The 23,579-nt window shown below is 33.2% G+C and overlaps 1 protein-coding gene across 16 annotated transcripts in view; it reads right to left on the minus strand.

Moving 5' to 3' along the window:
• The window catches only part of ANKS1B (ankyrin repeat and sterile alpha motif domain containing 1B), a 1,348,742-nt gene that overhangs the window by 1,050,698 nt on the left and 274,465 nt on the right, over positions 1-23,579 (minus strand). For 15 of the 16 annotated variants that reach the window (XM_074267164.1, XM_074267169.1, XM_074267161.1 and 12 more), the window contains one exon: positions 22,402-22,545. The exons of the other annotated variant lie outside the window; for it this stretch is intronic. In XM_074267164.1, the coding sequence (XP_074123265.1) occupies positions 22,402-22,545 (144 nt within the window). The remainder of the gene's footprint in view (positions 1-22,401; positions 22,546-23,579) is intronic. 16 annotated transcript variants of the gene reach the window in all.

Raw genomic sequence — 23,579 nt, forward strand, 5'->3', positions numbered from 1 at the left:
AAAAAGCTTCAATAAAAAATAAATTGAATAAATTAAAAAAATAAAAACCCACCTCTGATGTTTAAAAGTAGCATGAGCGTGTATATGCCAATTATATTCTGTGAACTACAATTTTATTACTTGTGAAATGGGAGCAATAATGTCCAGAGAACTTAGTTCTTCTGAGAAAGAGGATGATAACTGACACTTCAGAGTAGTATTCCACTTTTTCAACAGTTTTATTTACAAAACAAAAGATCAAAAAAAGCTATAATTAGAAAGGACTTGAGAAATTACTTAATCTGCATCTCCTTTTGGGGGGTAGAAAAATGTACAGAGAGATCAAATAAGTTTTTTTGTATGAGTGGAAGAGAAATGAGACAACATCGGCATAAAGACTACTGAATAACTGAACTTGTGTCCAGCTAGTAAGAAGAATAGTTAATATTTATATAGTGCTTACTATGTGTCAGGTACTGTGGTAAGGGCTTTGTAACTATTATCTCATTGATCCTCACAACAATCCTGCTATTTAAGTGCTATTATTATTATCCCCATTTCACAAATGAAGTAACTGAAGCAAAGAGAGGTTGTCTGGCCCACAGCCATATAGTAACTCTCTGAGACCAAATCTGAAATCAGGCCTTCCAGACTCCAGGTCTGTCACTCTATCCACTGTACCAAAGTCCTGAATGCATAAAATGTGGAGTTCTTTACCTTCCGTTCTGAGGGACTTCTTGTAGCCCTTTGAGCTGCTCAAAATAACAAAGAAAATGGAAAACACTGACAAGACTGTTTTCTCCTAGAAAGAAAATTTCTGGAGGACATTAGCAACTCTCCCCAAACTTTACTCAAGTAAATCAGAAAGCTCACCATGTACAGAAAGTCCCACCAACCCTTCTCCCTCAAAAAAGTGAGGGTATAAGGAAGGGAGAAGCTTATGAATTACAACCTTTATATAAATCCTGATGAGAATAGGGAAATAAAGAAATTCTGCATATAATCTCTGATTCCTCCTGAGTTAAATCAAAAAGGATCTCTTCTAACTTAGAATATTAAAAAGCCCAACACAAACCTCATCATCTTCTAAATCCATGAAAAAAAAAAATCAAAACTTCAAAACAAGTTTGTTTTAATCCTGAATCCCCACATTTAAGGATTTTGGCTATACTAAAAAAACAAAAACAAAAACAAAAACAAAAACAAAAACAAAAAACACTATCTCCACGCTGATCCAATAAAACATTTCAATTTCTTTAAAACTATCCAGTATAGAAAACAACAAAAAGAGAAGAAAAAGAAGAGGTTCTGTTTCCAAAATTCCAATTGTTAGAGACTTAGAAAAGAAGTCTTGTACTGGATACCCTAGTCAAATGTAAAGTCTCACAGTCTATAGACTCTTATCTTTTTCTTTCCAACATCTAGCAATAATAGCATAGTCATAGGAAGCTTTTATAATTTTCTTACTGAACTGAATCAAAAATCAATGGGCAGGCTACCAACAGTGAAGAAAAGAAGGAATATCCTTCTGACTCCTTTTTAAGACAGATCATAGAGTAGGAGGGGTGGTTTGTACAGTAATCAGTACTCCATCCACCACTGTTAGCTGCTGATTCCCCACAGGCCAATGGAAGAGCCTCCCTTCCAAAGAATAAACAACAGATGGTGACGTGTTTGTTTCTCCTCCCTCCCTGGCCCCCATCAGGGAGGGCAGATGTTAAATTCAAAAGTTTTCCTGCTCTTTAAGTTTATTTATATTTCTGTTTAATTAGTACTGATCCTAACTTAGATGCAGAGCTCAATCATAACTGCGTCTGTTTTACTTGTTTCATTATTTATGAAAAGAAAGTTGCAAAAGAGACAGACAGTGGATGGCTTAAGATATAAAAATGAGAGAGAAAGAGAGAGAAAGAGAAAGAAAGAGGTAGAGAGACAGAGACAGACAGAGTAAGCAGGAATTCTCTCTGTCTGAATATTTGTAATTAGGAGCTCAGGAGCTATAAGAGACCCAATCTCTTGAGCCATATGAAAGATAATCAGAGAAGACAGACAGACAGATAGATGCAGATTAGGTATACTCTCCTTTCTCTCTTACACACACACACACACACACACACACACACACACACACACACACACACACACAAATTTAACACAACACAGTGCTTGATACATAGTAGGCACTATATCAATGTTTACATGTTTACATAAACTTAAAGCAGGCTAAAGGAAGGATGAATCTAGGTCCTATTCTCTCTTCTTTAGAAACATGAGCTCAAAACAGCAATGGCTTTGGGGTAGAGGCTGGGATGTAGCTCAATCACATTTACCTTCCCCTTAGTTCTTAATCTTGCACACATTAAAAAAAAAATTCTTCTACGCTGAGAGCTGTTATTACAGAGTAGACAATATCCAGTGAGAATATAAGAATAGTGGCAAGAAAACATTGGTGAAATTCACTTTCCAAAAGTTGCAGTTAGGAGAAAAAGAGTTAGAATATACCCAGTTTTTCCTGTAGCTCAGCGGGTCAGGTAATTATGACTTTGATTGATGTATCCTTGTCTCCTATTCCCTTGGTCCCACCGAGGGTACCTTTCTTTTGAAAAGTAGAACATCGGTTTAATATTAGGAAAATTATTAGCATAATTGACCATATTAATAATCAAATTAATAAAAACCATATGATCATTTCAATAGATGCAGAAAAAGCATTTGATAAAATCCAACATCCATTCCTACTAAAAACGCTTGAGAGTATAGGAATAAATGGACTATTCCTTAAAATAATAAGGAGCATATATTTAAAACCTTCAGTAAACATCATATATAATGGCGATAAACTGGAACCTTTCCCTGTAAGATCAGGTATGAAAAAAGGTTGCCCACTATCACCATTACTATTCAATATAGTACAAGAATCGCTAGCCTTGGCAATAAGAGCCAAAAAAGAGATTCAAGGAATTAGAGTAGGAAATGAGGAAATCAAACTATCACTCTTTGCAGATGACATGATGGTATACTTAGAGAACCCCAAAGACTCTGCTAAAAAGCTAATAGAAGTAATTCAGAACTTTAGCAAAGTTGCAGGATACAAAATAAATCCACATAAATCCTCAGCATTTTTATACATTAACAACACAATCCAACAGCAAGAGATACAAAGAGAAATTCCATTCAAAATAACGGTCGATAGTATAAAATATTTGGGAATATATCTAACAAATAAAAGTCAGGAAATATATGAGCAAAATTACAAAACACTTGCCACAAAAATAAAGTCAGATTTAAATAATTGGAAACACATTCAGTGCTCTTGAATAGGCCGAGCAAATATAATCCAGATGACAATATACTCCCAAAACTAATCTATTTATTTAGTGCTATACCAATCAGACTTCCAAGAAACTATTTTAATGACCTAGAAAAAATAACAACAGAATTCATATGGAACAACAAAAGGTCGAGAATTTCAAGGGAAGTAATGAAAAAAAAATTAAGTGAAGGTGGTCTAGCTGTAACTGATCTAGAACTGTATTATAAAGCAACAGTCACCAAAACCATTTGGTATTGGCTAAGAAATAGACTAGTTGATCAGTGGCATAGGTTAGGTTCACAGGGCAAGATAGTGAATAAAAATAGCAATCTAGTGTTTGACAAACCCAAAGATCCCAACTTTTGGGATAAGAATTCAAAAACTGCTGGGAAAACTGGAAATTAATATGGCAGAAACTAGGCATGGACCCACATTTAACACCACATACTAAGATAAGATCAAAATGGGTCCAAGATTTAGGCATAAAGAACAAGATCATAGATACCACTACACACCTGTCAGATTGGCTAAGATGACAGGAACAAATAATGATGAATGTTGGAGGGGATGTGGGAAAACTGGGACACTGATACATTGTTGGTGGAGTTGTGAAAGAATCCAGCCATTCTGGAGAGCAATTTGGAACTATGCCCAAAAAGTTGTCAAACTGTGCATACCCTTTGACCCAGCCGTACTACTACTGGGCTTATATCCCAAAGAAATACTAAAGAGTGGAAAGGGACCTGTATGTGCCAAAATGTTTGTGGCAGCCCTTTTCATAGTGGCTAAAACCTGGAAGATGAATGGATGTCCATCAATTGGAGAATGGTTGGGTAAATTATGATATATGAATGTTATGGAATATTATTCTGTAAGAAATGACCAACAGGAGGAATACAGAGAGGCTTGGAGAGACTTACATCAACTGATGATGAGTGAAACGAGCAAAACTAGGAGATCATTATACACTTCAACAATGATACTGTATGAGGATGTATTCTGATGGAAGTGGATATCTTCAACATAGAGAAGAGCTAATCCAATTCCAATTGATCAATGATGGACAGAATCAGCTACACCCAGAAAAGGGACACTGGGAAATGAGTGTAAACTGTGAGCATTTTTTTTTTGTTTTTCTTCCCAGATTATTTTTGCCTTCTGAATACAATTCTTCCTTTGCAACAACAACAACAACAAAATTCGGTTCTGCACACATATATATTGTACCTAGGATATACTATAAGATATTTAATATGTAAGGGAATGCCTGCCATCTAGGGGAGGGGGTGGAGGGAAGGAGGGGAAAATTTTTAAACAGAAGGGAGTACAAGGGATAATGTTGTAAAAAATAAAATTACCTATGCATATGTACTGTCAAAAAATGTTATAATTATAAAATTAATTTTTTAAAAAAAGGAAAGTAGAACATCCAGGGGAGTTGTGAACTGATCCAACCATTCTGAAGTAGTAGTAATTTGGAACTATGCCCAAAGGGCTGCAAAATTGTACACAGCCTTTGATCCAGCAGCGTCTCTACTGGATCTATATCCCAAAGAGATCATACAGAAGGAAAAAGAACCCCCATTTTCAAAAATGTTTGTGGTGGCCCTTTTTGTAAAGGACCTGGAGACTGAGTGGATGCTCAATCAGGTGGGGAATGGCTGAATAAGTAAGTTATGGTGTGTGAATGTTATGGAATATTATTGTTCTGTAAGAAACAATCAATAGGATGATTTCAGAGAAATCTGGAGAGATTCTAATGAACTGATGCTGAGTGAAGTGAGCAGAACCAAGAGAACATTGTACACACCAACAAGATTGTGTGATGACCAATTTATGGACATGACTTTTTTCAACAGTGAGGTGATTCAGGCCAATTCCAATAGACTGTGATGGAGAGAGCCATCTACATCCAGAAAGAGGAATAAGGGGACTGAATGTGGATCACAGCATAGTATTTTCACCTTTTGTTGTTGTTATTATTATTGTCGTCTGCAAACTTGTTTTTTCTCTTATTTTTTTCCTTTTTTGATCTAATTTTTCTTATGCAGCATAATAATTGTGGAAATATGGGATTCTAAGGCATGCCCAACGTTTAGATAAATGGAAATATGAAAAATCCTTTAAATAATCACATAAAATTCACTAAGAGAAACAAAAGTTCTAGCATCTCACAGCAAATAATAGAATAAAGCAGTAGTGTGATGACAGAAGCATTTTCATATCTCAAATTATATTATGGAAAAAAGACTAGGTTTTTTTTTTTTTAATGGAAGAAAAAAAACAAATACAAATCAATCGGAAAAAAATCACAGAAACAATAGCAATAATTAAATTATATAATGCAATGTTTGAAAAACCTGAAGACATCAATTATTTGAGGATCATAACTCCTTATTTGACAGCAACTAGTGGGGAAAATTGAAAGCAATCTGCCAATAAAAATGTGCTGACGTTGGCATCTTATGATGATCACAATAAGTTCTAAAGTTTAAGTTAAAACTTATGAATAAAGTCGCATTAAAAAAGAGAAAGGATGTTTTTTGAATTATCTTTTTCAACTATGGTTATGGGGGAGAAATGCTACCCCATTGTGTTTTTCCCAATTAGAATCTAAATTCTGTGAAACACAGAACTGTCTTACTTTTGTATTTGTTTATCCATCATTTAGTACATAAGTGCTAACAAAATTTTTTTTCATTCATTCATTTTTCTATTGGTCCACTTATCAAATAAATACCAGATGAGAACATAAAAGATAATGCAGATCATTTAAATTACATGAACTGGAAAACTCACAGGTACAAAATGAATATAGCTAGATGAAGGAATATCATTAGTTGGAGAAAAAAAATTCTCTGTTCAATACATCTGAGGAAAACATGATATCTGTGCCAAGTACAGTGCCAGGAACTGAGATAGAAAAACAAAAATCAAATATTCCCTTTAAAAGAAAGGGAAATGGTCAACTAAATATTATAATACATTTTTTTACAAGGTATCAAGAACTTTAAGTTATCTAATAGTTTACCAAATTTATCAACCATTCCACCCAATCATTTGAATCTGAATACCAGGTTCATATTTGTTCATCTTAAATGTCGATGATTTCACTAAATAATTTGAGTTCTGCTAAGCAACACAGGTCTCAAGGACTTGGGGCTCAGCACATGCACCCAACTTCCTAAACAACTGTATAGAGAAAGTGACAGGCCCACAATTATACTAACAAATAGAACAGCAGGCTTCATGCTATTTTAAACCCTCCCCTTGTTTTTGCGGGGAAGGATCAGTCCTTTAATAATAGACTTCAGTCTCCTATATAAAGGATGTTCAAGTGAAAAAGCTAGCTTCCCTTTACAAATACACAGTCAACTTTACCTATTTTTAATCTTATTTAAAGTTTTATTGTACTCAGTGCCATTGTTTGTCAGGGATCCAAAAATAAAGGCTATAACCTTAGAGCTGGCCCAGACTAGAAATATAACAATTGCCACATAACTGAAATCTAACCTTAAGAAAAAAAAAAAGCTGCTGAATACAGATGCATTTATGTCCAATTAGTTTTTAACTACCAGTACCTTGAAAAAAACAATTAAATTTTAACTATTAAAACTACTAGAAAAGGAAACTATATTGAAGATGAGGTAAGGGAACTGTTGATTAGTTCGATCATTAAAAATTACTCAAAACAATATGAAAATGGGGTGACACTGGAAGAGAAGGCATATAAAATAATAAATAAATCTGAAAAATTCTGAGTCATCTAAATTAATGAGAACCAATTATCTCGTATTAAGAGAGGCAAAGGCTCTCAAGTCTATGGATAGATAACTGGTCAACACTTGGCAACAAGTCAAATTTTTAAACTCTCTTCTCAACATATAATTTAGGAGGATGAAAGAAAAAGGTAGGAAGAAAAATATGATAAAGCGCCCCCTATGACGTCACTGCTGCTGCTGAAAAACAGTCTGTTTAGTCTTGTCTATAGAGGTGTAGACAGAGAAAACTTCTCTAAGACTTTAGCATTTGATCAGAAGATCAAATGGATAGTGGGTAAGAGAAGTGATATTTACCCTACATGATTGTCATGAGATTCAAATAAGATAAATATCACTGAGCACTTAGCAAAGCTTTAAGTGCTATACAGAGTTTGCTAAAAATCTATATGCCATCTTTAACAAAAATTACATTGGGACTTTGGTGATAATGTTCTTTATAAATACCATGTTACGTTGCTATTATTATAGTCATCATCATCAGATATACCATGTATATATTCATGTTTCTTTCTCTAGAATTCCAGGTACTATGCCTAAAATTGGTCCTCTCTAGACAAGGTTCACTGTCTCCACTATTCAGAAAGACCCAACCCACCAATCATCTATCACTTGTCATGGAGATTTCTAGACATCGAGTTGGAAAAGATCTCAGAGGCCATCTAGTCAACCTCTTCTTATTTTTAGGAATTTTTCATTCTTTAGATGTGAACAAATATTTAACATATTCTCACTCTTTCTGATACTTTATAAAATTTCAGAGTGGAAGAGATTTAAATATATAAAAAATCAAGTTTAAACATCTTCCTTTAAAAAAAAAAAGATTCAGCAAAATAAAGTTCATAAATACAAGAACTTGGAAAGGACAGGTATTTATCTTAAAGGGAAAAGAGGAAGATGGAAGGGTCAGAAAAATGGAAGGAATTTAACTAAATAAAAGAAAACTAAAGGAATGAATAACTTAAACAAAACTCTAAAGTGAGTCTAAAGTATGTGCAAAAAGAAGGAAAGAGCTGATATGAAAAACGGTATTAAGATCTCTTTTGATGCAGGATTGTCTCTTTTGGTCATTCATTTCAAGGAAGTCAGTGAGAAAAAAGGATCCATGACTATACACCAAAATATAGGGTATCCAAAAGACAATGAAAAAACTAAAATCTGTAATAAAGCTTTTGGAACAAGCTGTAATCATAAGAGCAATTTTTGGTAAGAACTAAAAACAAAGTAGAAGGCCATGAATTGGGGAAGGTCTAAATTAATTGTGCAATATGAATGTAATAGAATATCAATGTGAATCAATGAGCACGATGAATACAGAAAAGCATGGAAATATACTGATGAAAATTTAAGTAAAAAGATTCAGAGAAAAATATAAACAAACGTTGTTATTGCTGTTGACTCATTTTAGTTGGATCTGACTCTTCAAGTCTCCTTTTAGGGTTTTCTTGGAAAAAAATTCTGGAATTATTTGCCATTTTCTTCTCCTGCTCACTTTACAGATGAGGAAACTAAGGCATACAGGATTAAGTGACTTCTCCAGAGTCACAGAGCTAATTAATTAATAATAATAGTCCAGAAAAAGAAAAACAACTCTAGTCACTCTAAGCAGTGATCATTCATCCAGTCTGTTTGAGAACTTCCAAGAAGGAGACTTCTTAAGGCAGCCTATGTGTTCTTGAAATAGCTCTTATTTTTAAGATTTTCCAACTAAATTTACCTCTTTGGTATTTCCACCTATTAAGCATTTTCCCATTCAAACAAAAGAGGAAAAGTTTGACACTTCTTTTACTTCAAAGCCTTTAAACAACTAAAGACACCTATCATGTCCTTCCTATGTCTTTTCTTGCCAAGATAAACATTACAAGTTACTTCAAACAATACCTAAATAACATAGACTCAAGACCCTTTATCATTCAGGTCTGGATTTATTCTAACTTATCAATGTCCTCCCTAATACAAGGTGCCCAGAACGCCAAAAAAAACTTCAGGTATAGTGTGCTATCACACTGTTGACTCATGTCTAGCTAGTAGTCCACAAAAATCCCCAGATTTTTTTTTCAGGACTACCATGTGTCTGTCCATTCTTTTCTATAAACTTGTGAAGTCACACCTTGAAACTCAAGTATAAGACTTTACATTTATTCTTATTTAATTTAGCCTAGTTAGATTTGGCCAAACCATTTGTGTTGAGATTCCAAGTTTATTATTCATTTTCTTTACTTTTCCAGTTTCAAATCATCAGCAGATTTAATTTTACTGGTTAGGTGATTAGTTGAACTAGTTAGAACAATTTTCAACTTTGAAAAATAATCTGGGCTAGTCATTTAAGCTAGATTTGCAGGGTCTGGGGATTATTGTTGTTAGTCCTTTATTTCTGAATGGAGAAGATAAAAACATCAGGGATTTGATGTCATGGCATATAAATGCACTAGATTTAAGTGATTGAAGGCTGGGGAAAGTTACTTCTTTTTAATTATACTCAGAAGACTCAAATGCAAATATTGGCACTGATAGCACTTATGTGACCTTAAGTGACATCATGTCTCTGTGCCTCAGTATCCTGATGTGTAAAATGATACCATTAGGTGGTCTCTGAAGTCCTTTTTTATAATAATTCTTTTGGAAGGAATTAAGAGGTTGTGGAATAAATCAGGAAGTTACCTATCTCTCTCCAATTCTCCCCACAAACAACATAAAATATTGCTTCAAAATAAATTTAAAGCATCAGAAATAGTTAAACTTGAGGTAAAGCAATCTTCCAGCCTAAGACAACTTGGCAGGATATAAACCTTGGAACAGATAGAAACTTCAAGTAAATAAACAGCAAGCCCTGGGGGCATATATCTGTAGTAGCTGGAGCTTTCACTCCACAGGTGATGTAGAGATTGGGTAGCTGATGTAGGGAATATTGCATCGACTTCTGCTGGAACTGGATGTGGGAACCAAGTATGCTGAGCAGAAAAATCTCCTAGTAATGAATGAATGAATGCAAATTTTTAAAGGAAAAGGCTTATAAATTATAAGTGGAAATAGATAGCAAAAATATAACAGTGAGGGACTTCAACTTTATCTTCCAAGAAATAAATAAATCTAATAAGAAAGAAATGACAGGGAAATTAACTAGACTCTCAGATGAGCTAGATACCATAGACATCTGGAGAGAACTGAATGAGAAGAGAAAGGAATATACCTTTTTCTAAGCAATATATAAAACTTTTACAAAAATTGACCATGTATCACGCTATAAAACTTTATAGTTAACTAAAGAAATATTAAACACAATCTTTCCACATCATAAGGCAAAAAAAAATACATTTAAAAAGGGATCATGGAAAATGATTAAAAATAAATTGGAGACTAAATAAATTAATACTAAAGAATCAATGAGTGGATGAAAGTACAAATCACAGCAACAAATAATTTAATTAACAAAAATTATAATAAGATAATACATCAAAACTTATGGAATACAGCAAAAGCAGTGATCAGAAGAATATTTTAATCTCTAAATCCTTATATCAATAGAGCAACAGAAAATCAATTAATTGGGTTTACAATTTTAAAAACTAAAAAAAGAAAAAAACTTTAAACCCCAAATTAAAACAACAAATTGGAAATCCTAAATATTAAAGGTGGAATTAATAAAAATTAAAAGTAAAATTACTAAAACTGAATGTAAGAAAATCATTAAATTAAAAAATAAAACTAGGAGTAGGTTTAATGAAAAAAGTCACAAAATACATAAACCAATGACTATATGAATTTTTTTAAAAAGAGAAAAGAAAAGCAAATTATTAGTATCAAAAATTAAAAAGGCAAATACACTACTAACAAAGGTGAAATTAAAACAATGATTAGAAGTTATTTTGCCCCATTCTCTTGCAATATAAGATTTGAAATGAAATGGAAGAATACATACAAAAACATAAACTGCCCAGATTAATAGAAAAGGAAATAGAATATTTAAATAAATTTGTTTTGAAAAAAAAACAGGCCATAAATAAGCTTACTAAGGAAAAAAAAAGCATCAAAATGAGATGGATTTAGAAGGATTTATAATCCACCAAAAGCTTAAAGATGAACTGATTCCAACATAAAGTAAGTTATTTGGAATACTAGGCAAAAAGGAGTTAATCAAACTTTTAAAAATACTATGATGGTATCTAAACTAGGGAGAGCAAAAACAGAAAACAATTATAAACCAATTTCACTAATGAATATTGATTTACTAATCCTAAATAAAATATTAGCTAAGAGACTACAACAATATATGACACAGATTATACATTATAATCAAGTGGGATTTATACCAGGAATGTAAGGCTGGTATAGGGAAATTATTAACATAATTGGTTATATCAATGATACAATTTATAATAATCATATGTTGATAAATGTAAAAAAAAACTTTTGATAAAATACAAAACACATTCCTATTAAGAGCTGAAAGCATGTATATGACTGATTTTTCTTCAAGAAGTATTTTTTTAAAACAATATGTTAAATTTATTATGTACTTAAAAAGAAAAGCAAGGTGAACATAACAGAGATTCACAGCTTCATGTACACCCCCCTTTTCCTGTTCTCTTGTGTATATGGAAGTGCTTCTTTATTTGATGTTTGTTAAGTACAGAATTTTTAAAAATGACTCACAAAACCCAAATATAAAGCATGAAACAACCCCTACTTTCTTTTTTTTTTTTTTTATTCATTTTTACAAATTATCCCCTCCCTCCCTCCACTCCCTCCCCCCGATGACAGGTAATCCCATACATTTTACATGTGTTACAATATAACCTAGATACAATATATGTGTGTAAATACCATTTTCTTGTTGCACATTAATTATTAGCTTCCGAAGGTATAAGTAACCTGGGTAGATAGACAGTAGTGCTAACAATTTACATTCGCTTCCCAGTGTTCCTTCTCTGGGTGTAGTTATTTCTGTCCATCATTGATCAACTGGAAGTGAGTTGGATCTTCTCTATGTTGAAGATTTCCACTTCCATCAGAATACATCCTCATACAGTATTGTTGTTGAAGTGTATAGTGATCTTCTGGTTCTGCTCATTTCACTCAGCAACAGTTGATTTAAGTCTCTCCAAGCCTCTCTGTATTCCTCCTGCTGGTCATTTCTTACAGAGCAATAATATTCTATAACCTTCATATACCATAATTTACCCAACCATTCTCCAATTGATGGACATCCATTCAACTTCCAGTTTCTAGCTACAACAAAAAGAGCTGCCACAAACATTTTGGCACATACAGGTCCCTTTCCACTCTTTAGTATTTCTTTGGGATATAATCCCAATAACAGCAATGCTGGGTCAAAGGGTATGCACAGTTTGACAACTTTTTGGGCATAGTTCCAAATTGCTCTCCAGAATGGCTGGATTCTTTCACAACTCCACCAACAATGCATCAGTGTCCCAGTTTTCCCACATCCCCTCCAACATTCATCATTATTTGTTCCTGTCATCTTAGCCAATCTGACAGGTGTGTAGTGGTATCTCAGAGTTGTCTCAATTTGCATTTCTCTGATTAATAGTGATTTGGAACACTCTTTCATATGAGTGGAAATAGTTTCAATTTCATCATCTGAGAATTGTCTGTTCATATCCCTTGACCATTTATCAATTCTTCAAGAAGTATTAACCTAAAATCATTAGCAAGCATTAGCTATGATGGGGGTAAGCTAGATACATTTCTGATAAATTCAAGAGTAAAACAAGGCTGACCATTATCACCAAAAATATTAAATATTAGAAATGCTAGCAATTGTAATATGAAAAGAAAAAGAAATTGGAGGAATCCAAGTAGATAATGATGAAATTAAACTATCTGTTTTTGCAGAAAGTAAAATGGTATACCTGAAAGGCTAGAAATTCAACTAAAAAATAATTGAAATAATCAATAACTTCAGTGAGTATATAAAACAAACATAGATAAATCATCAGCATTTCTATATATCACCAACAAAGCCCTTCAAAAAGTGAGTAAAAGATAGTTTACTTAAAACAACCATAGGCAATATAAAGTACTTTACAAGTACAATACCTTACAAGATAAAATTAGGATATATGATGATCTAGGCATGAAAGGAGATATATTGCTTAACAAATGTGTGGATAGGAGAAGAATCTATGAATAAACAAGACATAGCATTATAACATGTAAATTGATTAATTTTGATTATATTGAATTTAAAAGGTTTTGTATAAATAAAATCAATTCAGAGAGGAAAGCAAAGGAAATAAAAAAATTGGAAGGGGAGATTTATAGAGAATTTCTCAGATAAAGGCCTCACGTTCAAACATGTAAAGAGCTTTACCAAATTATAACAATACTAATCATTCTCTAATTGAGAAATGTGCATAAGATATAAGCAGGCAGCTTCTGGAAGAAGAAATCAAAGTTATATATAGTAATATGAAAAAATGTTCTAAATTATTATTGATTTGATAAATGCAAATCAAAATAACTTTGAGATACTATATCATACATCATAATAGCTAAATTGATTGATAGGAGAAAATGGCAAATGCTGGAAGAGATGTAGAAAAACTGGGACATTAATATACTGTTGGTGGAACTGTGCACCAATCCAACCATTTTGGAGAGCAGTTTGGATCATATCCAAAGAGTTTAGAAAAAAATTGTGTATATCCTTTGATCCAGCAATACTACTATTAGGTTAATTTTCCAAGGTGATCAGGAAAAACAGGCAAGAAGCTATATGTTGCAACTATTTATAGAAGCTCTTTTTGTGATAGAAAAGAAATCGAAATTGAAGGATGCCTATCAATTGGGAAATGTGGTTTATGTTTGTGAGAGAATACTATTGTGCCACAAGAAATGATAAATGATTTTAGGAAAACATGAAAGTCTTGCATGAGTAAGAAAAGGAGAAAAAAGGAGTAGAACCAAAAAACCTTTCTATACAGTAACAATAATATTATTTGAAAAGTAAATGTGAATGACTACATATTTTGAGTTATAAGAATATTCAAATCAACTACAAAGGAACTAAAAAGGAAAATGCTATCTATTGCCAAAGAATTGAGATTTGAAACTACGAATTTTTATAGTTTCATATATATCTGTAAGAGATGTTGGCATTCTGTAGTGCAAGGTTGGGAAGGAGGAAAGGAACTTAAATGTAACAAAAATTAATTTTTTTAAATTTAAATAAAATTTTATTGAAATATTTAATTTTGACATTGCTTAAACTCTTACTTTCTCTCTTTCCCCCCATTCCAAATAGTCATTTTTTACAATAATTAATTTTAAAAAAACACAGGAAGACATAAACAAAGCTGATCAATATATCAAAAAATGCCATATGTCATATCTGATGTTTCATAGTCATCCCACAACTTAAACAAAACAGCAAAAACAAGTGTTTTTTCATATCTCTTCTTTTGAGAAAATTTTGGGCTTTTTTAGTTTTGAAACTTTTGTCTTTAGTTGTTTTATGGTTGTTCTTTCTATTTCCATTGCTGTAGTGATTGTACACATTACTTTCATAGCTCTGCTTACTTCACTTTGTATCAGTTCAGATAAATCTTTCTATGCATTCTCTGCATTCATCATATATATAATTACTCATAGCACAATAATATTCCATTCCATTCATGAATTGGAATTTGAGCATATCCAATAATTTCTACTTTGTTTTCATAAGCATAATACTGTAAGAATTTTTTTATACATGGGACTTTTTATCATTGATTTATCAGGGGTGGGAGGACTGCAACTAAGTACTGCAACTAATAGTGGAATCTCTGACTCAAAAGATATAGAAATGGTAGCCATTTTATTGACATAAATCCAAATTGCTTTCCAGAAAATACATTTTACAAATTCCCAGCCCCACCAACAATGCATTAGTGTACCTTTCTTTCCATGGCCCTTACGCACTTGATCCTATGATTAATACCAGATCAGAGACCCTGGGACAATTTACACATTCTTCCCCAGTCACTGTTTACTTGAGGTTAGCTTGGCTAAGAGTTTCTGGTCTCTTTCAGCTCTGAAACACTGATATTATTATTCTTAGAGTTGTGGGAAGATGGACAATTTACTTACCTTCTCCAAGGCTCAGTTTCTTCACATGCAAATGAGGAGATCAGACTAGATTGGGCAAACCTTAAAGATCATTTTGATTCCACACCCATGATCCTAACAAGCTCTCTGAATCTGCCTTCTCCATAAAATGAGGGGGAAAATCCCACATTCTATGATCTATTAATCCAAGTCTCATATGTTTTAATCTGTTGTTCTTCCTTTTCGAGAACATCACCATTTCATGTATTCTGCATATAAATGGCTAAGGGTTTCAATGTCACTTGAAGACTTGGTTTCAAGTCCCATTACCAATACATATGGACTGAGTGACTCTGAACATGTCAGCCTTTTCATCATTGCTCCCAGATAATTCTAAGACATAATGGTACAGAAATGGTGCCTTAATTGCCTTGAAAGAGAGAGTTTCCTCATCAGGGAGTTCTGAATAACCCCTAGATCTGTGGGAAAATAGTTAAAATTTAAGATCCTAAAGGGCAGAATCTATTTTTTTTTCATTCTTTTTATCTTCAGTGCCAACACAAAGTCTTACATATAACAGTCACTTAATGTTAGTTTCCTGACTTTGATATATTGAATTTAAAGCACATTCACCTAAAATATGAGAAATAGACTTGTAATCAAAATGAGAAACTATTTTATAATAGGAATAGATCCTGCTACTAAAGTATAATATGTATCTATTTATATATATACATATATAATAAAGTATAATAGTAAATTTAGTGATGGCTTTATGATTAGCCAAGTCTTTTATCATTATTCTGAGAGATAAATGCCATTTTCTCTATTTTACAAATAAGGAAACTGAGATTTTGAGAGAATAAATGACATGCATAGAATCACCCAAGCTATTTAATGTCTAAAAAGTAACTCCAGATCAGGTCTTTCCAGTCCCAAGTCCAACACTCTATCTACCAAATGAAAGATTTTCTTTGACTGTATCCTACAACTGAAACACTCTTCTTCCTCTGTGCTGACTACTGACCTCCCTAGTTTTTTTGCATATCAACTAAAATAAAATCTCCTACAGGAAACCTTCTATAACCTCTCCTCATTCCAATGCCTTCTCTCTGTTAATTATTACTTGTTTGTCCAATATGTAGGGTGCTTTGTACATATTTGTTACCATGTTATCTCCTTCATTAGATTATAAGCTCCTTGAGGATAGGGACAGTTTTTTATCATTTTTTTGAATCCTTAGCACTTGCCACAGTGCCTGACACATAGAAGACAATAAAGTTACAGAATGAAAGAATGAATATTGTGAAGAGAGCCATAGGTGATTAAAAAAATTTCAGTAACAAATACAGAACAGTATTTTTGTCAGGAACCATATGAGCTAATACAAATAAATCATAATATCCATAAGATTAAATTACTATTTAAATATTTTAGACAGGAAAAAGGAGGCTTACCTAGGTAAAATGATGTCCTGAGTCACATAGCTCCCAAGTGTCTTAGGAAAGGCATGAATCTTAGCCTTCTTAGTTGGCTACATGTTCAAAACTCTCTTCACAAGGCCATGATATCTACTCACTCTGCCTTCCCCATTTCACTGTGTTAAGATCATCATTGTTAACTAAAATGTGTGTTTCCTGGAGGTACCGGGAAAATTGCCTTCAAACAAGCCAGTTCTTGGTATGCTAACTTTAATTTTTTGTCACCACATAAGCCTGATGCAACATTTTGATTTATATACAGTCACCAAATTCAAAGTATTCTCATTACTCAGCCTGTCCCTTAATCCCATTTTAATAATTAAGGAACAAAAAGTTTTTTCTGGGAAACCAGAATGCAAAAGTCTCAAATCAATTTTAAAAACAAGATAATAAATAAATGTTTACAGTATAGAATCACAGGGCTTCAGAGTGGGAAGGAGCCTTAGAAATCCCCCAATCCAGCACTCCTAATTTATGGTGGAGCAAAACGAAACCGAAAAAAGAAATAACTCACCCAATCAGATCTAGAGAACTATTTAATAGCAGAATTGGGATGAGGTTGCATGTTGCATTTAACCAAAATGAATGCCTTTTCCCAAGAGTTTTAAAATATTATAACATGATAGCAAGTAAAGGGGTGACTTGTCATTTTCCCTTTGCATCCTCAGCACTTAGTATAGTGCTTGGCACACAAGAGATAATGAATAAATATTTGTTAATTCACTGAGTAATTGATATAGCCCACAATTCTTCCATCTGTAAAGGTTCCATTCCTCAGCAACCCAGATAAATGTTCCTGTGCTAGGGTTCTTTTCTATTCATTTTAATATTCTATGATAAGGATGGATTCCTTCAAATTTTTCAACTAGGGTGAAGGGGTAAAGGCACTTTCCCCTGGAAGCCCAAATTTAGATGGGGCCATTTCCTTTCACAACAACCCATTTCATAGACTGTCACACAATTCCTGCCATATCCCAGCTCAAAGGAAAAACAGCTGCAAAGAGAAAGCATGGCAGAATGGAAAGGACAAGCTGTTTGGAATCTGAGGACCTAGTTCCAAATCTCAGCTCCATTATTTCTCACTATATGACTTTGAGCAAGTCAAAATCTCCCTTTCTGGGCTACAGTTTTCTCATCTATAAAATGTGGGTGTTGGCAGCTATAGTTTTACATACAATCATCTCCTCTGTTTCAAAAGATCTGTGAAAATATGCTTTTGGCCTGCCTGCCAGAAAAACCTAGGAATCATATGAACACAAGTACAAAACTTCTCCCACAAATAAAGTCAGATTTAAATAATCAAAAAACTATTAATTGCTCATGAGTAGAACAATTACTTATAATAAAAATGATAATTCTACCTCAATTAATCTATTTATTCAGTGCTATAGCAATCAAATGACCAAAATATTACTTTGTAAAACTAGAAAAAAATAATAAGATTCATCTAGAAGAACAAAAGGTGAAGAATATTAAGGAAATCAATGAAAAAATGTGGAGGATAGCCTAGCCATATCGTATCACAAGGGATTATCAATAAAATAATCTGGTACTGGCTAAGAAATAGAATAGTGGCTCAGTGGAATAGATAAGATGCATAATACATTGTACTAAGTGGTCATAGTAAGTCAGTGCTTGATAAATTCAAACATCAAAGCTTTTGGGATAAAAACTCATTTTTTGATAAAAACCGGAAAACAATGTGGCAGGAAATAGGTATCAAACAATTTGTTATATCATATACCAAGAAAAAGTCAAAATGACATAAATAGCAATACCATAAGCAAATTAAAAGAGGTTGGAATTATTAACCTATCAGATATATGTAGAAGAGAAGAATTTGGGACCAAATAAGTTATAGAGAGCATTACAAAATTTAAAAAAGACATAATTTTGACTATATAAAATTTTAAAGCATTTATATAAACAAAACCAATGCAACCAAAATTAGAAAGAAAACAAAAAATGGGAGGAAATAGTTCAACAAGTATCTCTGATAAAAGTCTCATTCCTCACATATAGAACTGAGTCAAATTTGTAAGAATACAAGTCATTCCCCAATAGATAAATGATCAAAGGATATAAACAGGCAGTTTTCAGATTTAAAAAAATCAAAGATATTTATAGTCATATAAAACTGTTCTAAATCACTATTAATTAGAGAAATACAAATTAAGACAACTCTGAGGTAACATCTCACACATATCAGATTGGCTAAGATAACCAAAAAGGAAAATGATAAATGTTAGAGGGATGTAGGAAAACTGGGAATGAAACAATTCTGAAGAACATTCTGAAGATTGTTCTAAAGAACAATTGGAAACTATGCCCAAAAGGTTACCAAACTGTGCATCTCTTTTGATTCATCAATACCACTGCTACGCCTGCAATCCCAAAGAGACCCCATCAGAAAGAAAAAAAAAACTGTTTGTACAAAAATATTTATAGTCACTCTTTTTGTGATGGCAAAATACTGAAAACTGAGGTTGTGCCAGTCATTAGAGTAATGACTAAAGAAATTGTGGTATGATAATTATGGAATATTATTGTTTCATAAAAAATGGTAAGCCAGGTAATCTCAGAGAAACCTAGAAAGACTTTCATGAACTAATACAGCATGAAATAAACAGAACCAGAAGAACATGGTATACAGTAACAGGAATATTATACAATGGCCAACTGTGAATAATTTAGCTATTATCAGCAGTATGATAATTTAAGAATGAAACATACTATTTTCACTTTCTTTCATTCTTTTTCCTGTCTTTTTTTTTACTTCTTCCTTTCTCTGAGTGTTTTCCCCCACAAAATGAGTAATATCAAATGTTTTACATCATTACACCTGTATAATTTAATTAAGATTGATTATCATCTCAGGAAAAGGGGAAGAGAGGGAAGGAAAGAGAGAGGGAGAATTTGGAATTTGGGGGTAAAAACTTAATGAATGAAATCATTTTAAATGTACCTTTTATGCTTATCAACTTTGGAGTTTTTAAAATAATTTTTAAAAGAAAAAAATTAAATGAAGGATTAGACAAAATGACCAGTAGGGTACTCTTTAGATATAGATTTATGATGCTAGGATCCCATAATAAAAGGCAAAAATATTGAAAGCAGTCAGCCAAGTAGCATAGTAGATAAAACACCAGACCTGAAGTCAGAAAGACTCCTCTGATTGAGTTCAAATCTGGATTTAGACACTTACCAGCTATGTGACCCTGGACAAGTTACTTAACCTTGTTTGCCTCAGTTTCCTCATCTATAAAATAAGCTGGATGAGGAAACGACAAATCACCCCAGTAACCTTGACCAAGAAAATGCCATACAGAGTCACAAAAGGTTGGACATGATGGATAAAGGACTGAATAACAACAAAAGAGAAATCCTATGAAAGGGCAATGGTTTGACATGATTTGACAAATGATTGTATGACAGAGGGGAGAAAGGAGACAGAAGAATCAAGAACGACTAAGATTTTGACTCAGAATGATAACATGAAGAAATTAAAACAATACTGAAATTGGAGTCAGATAAGCCAAGTTGGAATCCTGGTTCTCTGACTTCTGACTTGTATGCCACTCTCCTCCAGGTCTCAGTTCCCTCATTTATAAAATGAGGGGGTTGGACAAGGTAGCTCACAAAGTCACTTCTAGCTCTGAATCTCTCTCCCTGTGACCATGGCAAATTTCTTTCACTTCAGGTACTTCAGCCCCTCTAATGCAAAATATAAAGATTAAGGGTTAAACTTGATGGTCTCTGAGGTAGCGCTAAATCTATGATCCTATGACTCACAAGGAAGCCCGAAGTGATGTTTATGATTCCATGATCTAGGAACTGGAATAATGCAGCTATTAACAACAGCAATAAGGAAGTCATGGAGAACAGGAACAGTGGGAAATGTGATGCCTATTTGAGAAATGTTAAATCTGAGGTCCCAGTGGGATACACTAATGAAGTGTCTATAGAAATGTGTGCTCCAAAACTCAGGGCAGGAGATAAAGTCTAGAGAAAGAGCTTAGAGAGTTGTGAATTCATAGGAAATCAATTTGAGGCAGGGGTAGACATGTCGATTACCACCAAGAGAGAACTCTATTGTAGCTGAAGTGAAAAGAACAGATAGTAGAGGAGAGATACTGGAGGGGGTGTGAGAGAAAGACAAATGGGAGCAAATTCCATCGTGAGAGAGCTAACGGAAGATGGAGAGCTTAAAGACAAAGAGATTCACAACATTTAAGAGAAAAAGGAAAACATTAATCAGCAAATGGCAGTGCCAATATCTTAGAGACTGTTGGTCTAGAGCTGGAAGAAACATCAGTGAGCTGAATTCTTTCATTTTACAAATAAGAAAACTGATGACCAAGGTCTTCGTAATATTTTGTGGGAGCTGCTTCAGCACCCAAGTTGACTATATGTCATCATTCCTCACTCTCATTACATGATCATGCTGCCTTCCCCCGACCCAATCATCCAAGTGGTAAATCACAGAGTATACTGATTTAGATAAAAATACATTAAAAGTCAACTTTTCTAAAATCGCCCAGTTAACAAGCAAAAGAGGAAGGATTTGTATTCAAATCTTTTGCTGCAGAGACAGCCAGTGATGTCTCTAAGTGCTAGGCTGCCTTTCATCTCTATTGTACATTACCCAAAGCACACCATGACTCTTAATATGCACCTCTCATAATGGATCTCTCATCAAGAATTTTCTTTGCAAAAACAATGTATTATTAATCTTTTTTTTAATCATCTACCCTTTAAGTAGTCTGGCAAAATCTATAGATCTTTTGTTTCAAATATATAAAATAAAATACATAAGATTACAAAGAAAATAAATTATGTTAAAATACAATGATCATCAAATATATTAAAATACAGTTGTCATAAATTATATTAAAATACAATTATGATTTTTTTAAAAATAGGCTAAGAACCTGTGCTCTATGCATCTGTGATCAATAATTAGCATAATTTTTCTATATGATCTATATAAAGATCTATAGATCTTTGTTTTAAATATATAAAATAAAATACATAAGATTACAAAGAAAATAAATTATGTTAAAATACAATGATCATCAAATATATTAAAATACAGTTGTCATAAATTATATTAAAATACAATTATGATTTTTTAAAAAAACAGGCTAAGAACGTGTGCTCTATGCATCTGTGATCAATAATTAGTATAATTTTTCAATTGGCTCAGACTTTTTATAAAGTTGCCAATCATCAAATATTTGCAAATGAATGAAAGAATGAATGAATGAATGAATGAAAAAGCATTTGTTACATGGCAAGCACAGAGCTAAGCTCCGGGAATAATATACAAAATCTAATTCAGCTACAAGGCAGATGGAAAGGTTCCTACCTATTATGTCTGCTAGGCACTGGAGTTAAAATACTAATGAGATGGCACTTTCCTTTACTTTTTCCTGGGCAAAAGTTCCTGTTTTAGACCAATTTTGTGCTTCTCCAAGAAAATTATATAACATTATTCCAAATACTACACTTTAACCTAACTCTCAAAGATATTGACTCAAAATTATGAAAATGGCAAACTGTAAAGACCCTCCTCTAAAACTCATTTATTTTAATCAAACATATCCACCCCCAACCTTTCTATAGCCACCACAAGCACCAACTTGGACATGTGCCCCATCTTACAAAAACAAAAGAAATGGCCACTGAAAATGGATTTTAGGGATCGTTTACAACCAAAATTTTCTAGAACATATACAGGATACCAGTTTTTTTCCCTCATTCTTGACATGACTTCTTTAAAACCAAACAAAAGAAGTACCTGCATCAGCATGGGGAACCCAAGGTTGCGGCACCCGTTACAGGGAGTTAATGCCTCCCACAGCCCTGAAGGACCACAAGTGTTTGCATCATCATCATCTTCTTCCAACTCCCCTGGAGACAGATTTATTGTGGATGAAGGCCTCTGCAATTAAATTCACATTATGTCAATTTTTGACAATATAGCAATGCTGTGCTGATATTTTAATATCAATTAAATTGCTTCAATTAACTTACTTCTCTATTAGTAAATGAAATCCATCTTAGCCATGCTATCATAATGACTCACATTTGTAATGCACTGGAGACTTTCCTCAGGGTCTCTGTAATATTTTGTGGGGGCTGCTTTAGCAGTTGGCTATATGTCATTATCCCTCACTCTCATGTGATCATGCTGCCTCCCCTCCACCCCACCCCAATCATTCAAGTAGACAAAAAGACCTTAAATGAATGAGTCCAAATCTCCCACTATATGGATGAATAAACTGAGCCTTAGTGAAATTATGAGATTTAACATAATGTGATCACAGATTTAGAGCTTGAGAGAACTTAATAAAGGTCTAATTTCCTTATTTTAAAAGATGAAAAAAAAAAAAAAAAAAACTAGGAGCCAGAAAGCTAGAGCGCATCTTGCCTGAGATCACAGAGCTGAGATTAGAGTCCTCTGATTTGAAAAAAAAAAAAAAACAAAAACACAAACATTTATTTAGTACTTTAAAGTTTGCAAAGCACCTTACTGATCATTCAATATAGATTCCATCATTAGGCCAATTTTATATAGGAAATTAAGGACAATAAAACCTAAATGATTTATCTTTTGTTGCTGCTCAGACATTTTCAGTCATGTCCAACTCTTTGTGACCCTATTTGAGATCTTCTTTGCAGAGACACTAGAGTGGTTTGCTAATTTCTTCTCCAGATCATTTTACAGATGAGAAAACTGAGGCAAACAGGATGAAGTGACTTGGCCAGGATCATCCAGCTAGTAATTTTCTGATACCAGATTTGAACTCAGAAGAAGACTCTTCCTAAATCCAGTCCCAGAACTATTGTACACCATGGCCATCTAGTGCCAAAGTGAACTATTTCTGTATACTAGGCTGCCTTTCATTTCCACTGTTCATTGCCCAAAGTACATCATAACTATTAATATACACCTTTCATAATGAGTAGTAAGAT

This window comes from Sminthopsis crassicaudata, chromosome 5 (assembly GCF_048593235.1).
Source record: "Sminthopsis crassicaudata isolate SCR6 chromosome 5, ASM4859323v1, whole genome shotgun sequence".
Classification (NCBI taxonomy): Eukaryota; Metazoa; Chordata; class Mammalia; order Dasyuromorphia; family Dasyuridae; genus Sminthopsis; species Sminthopsis crassicaudata.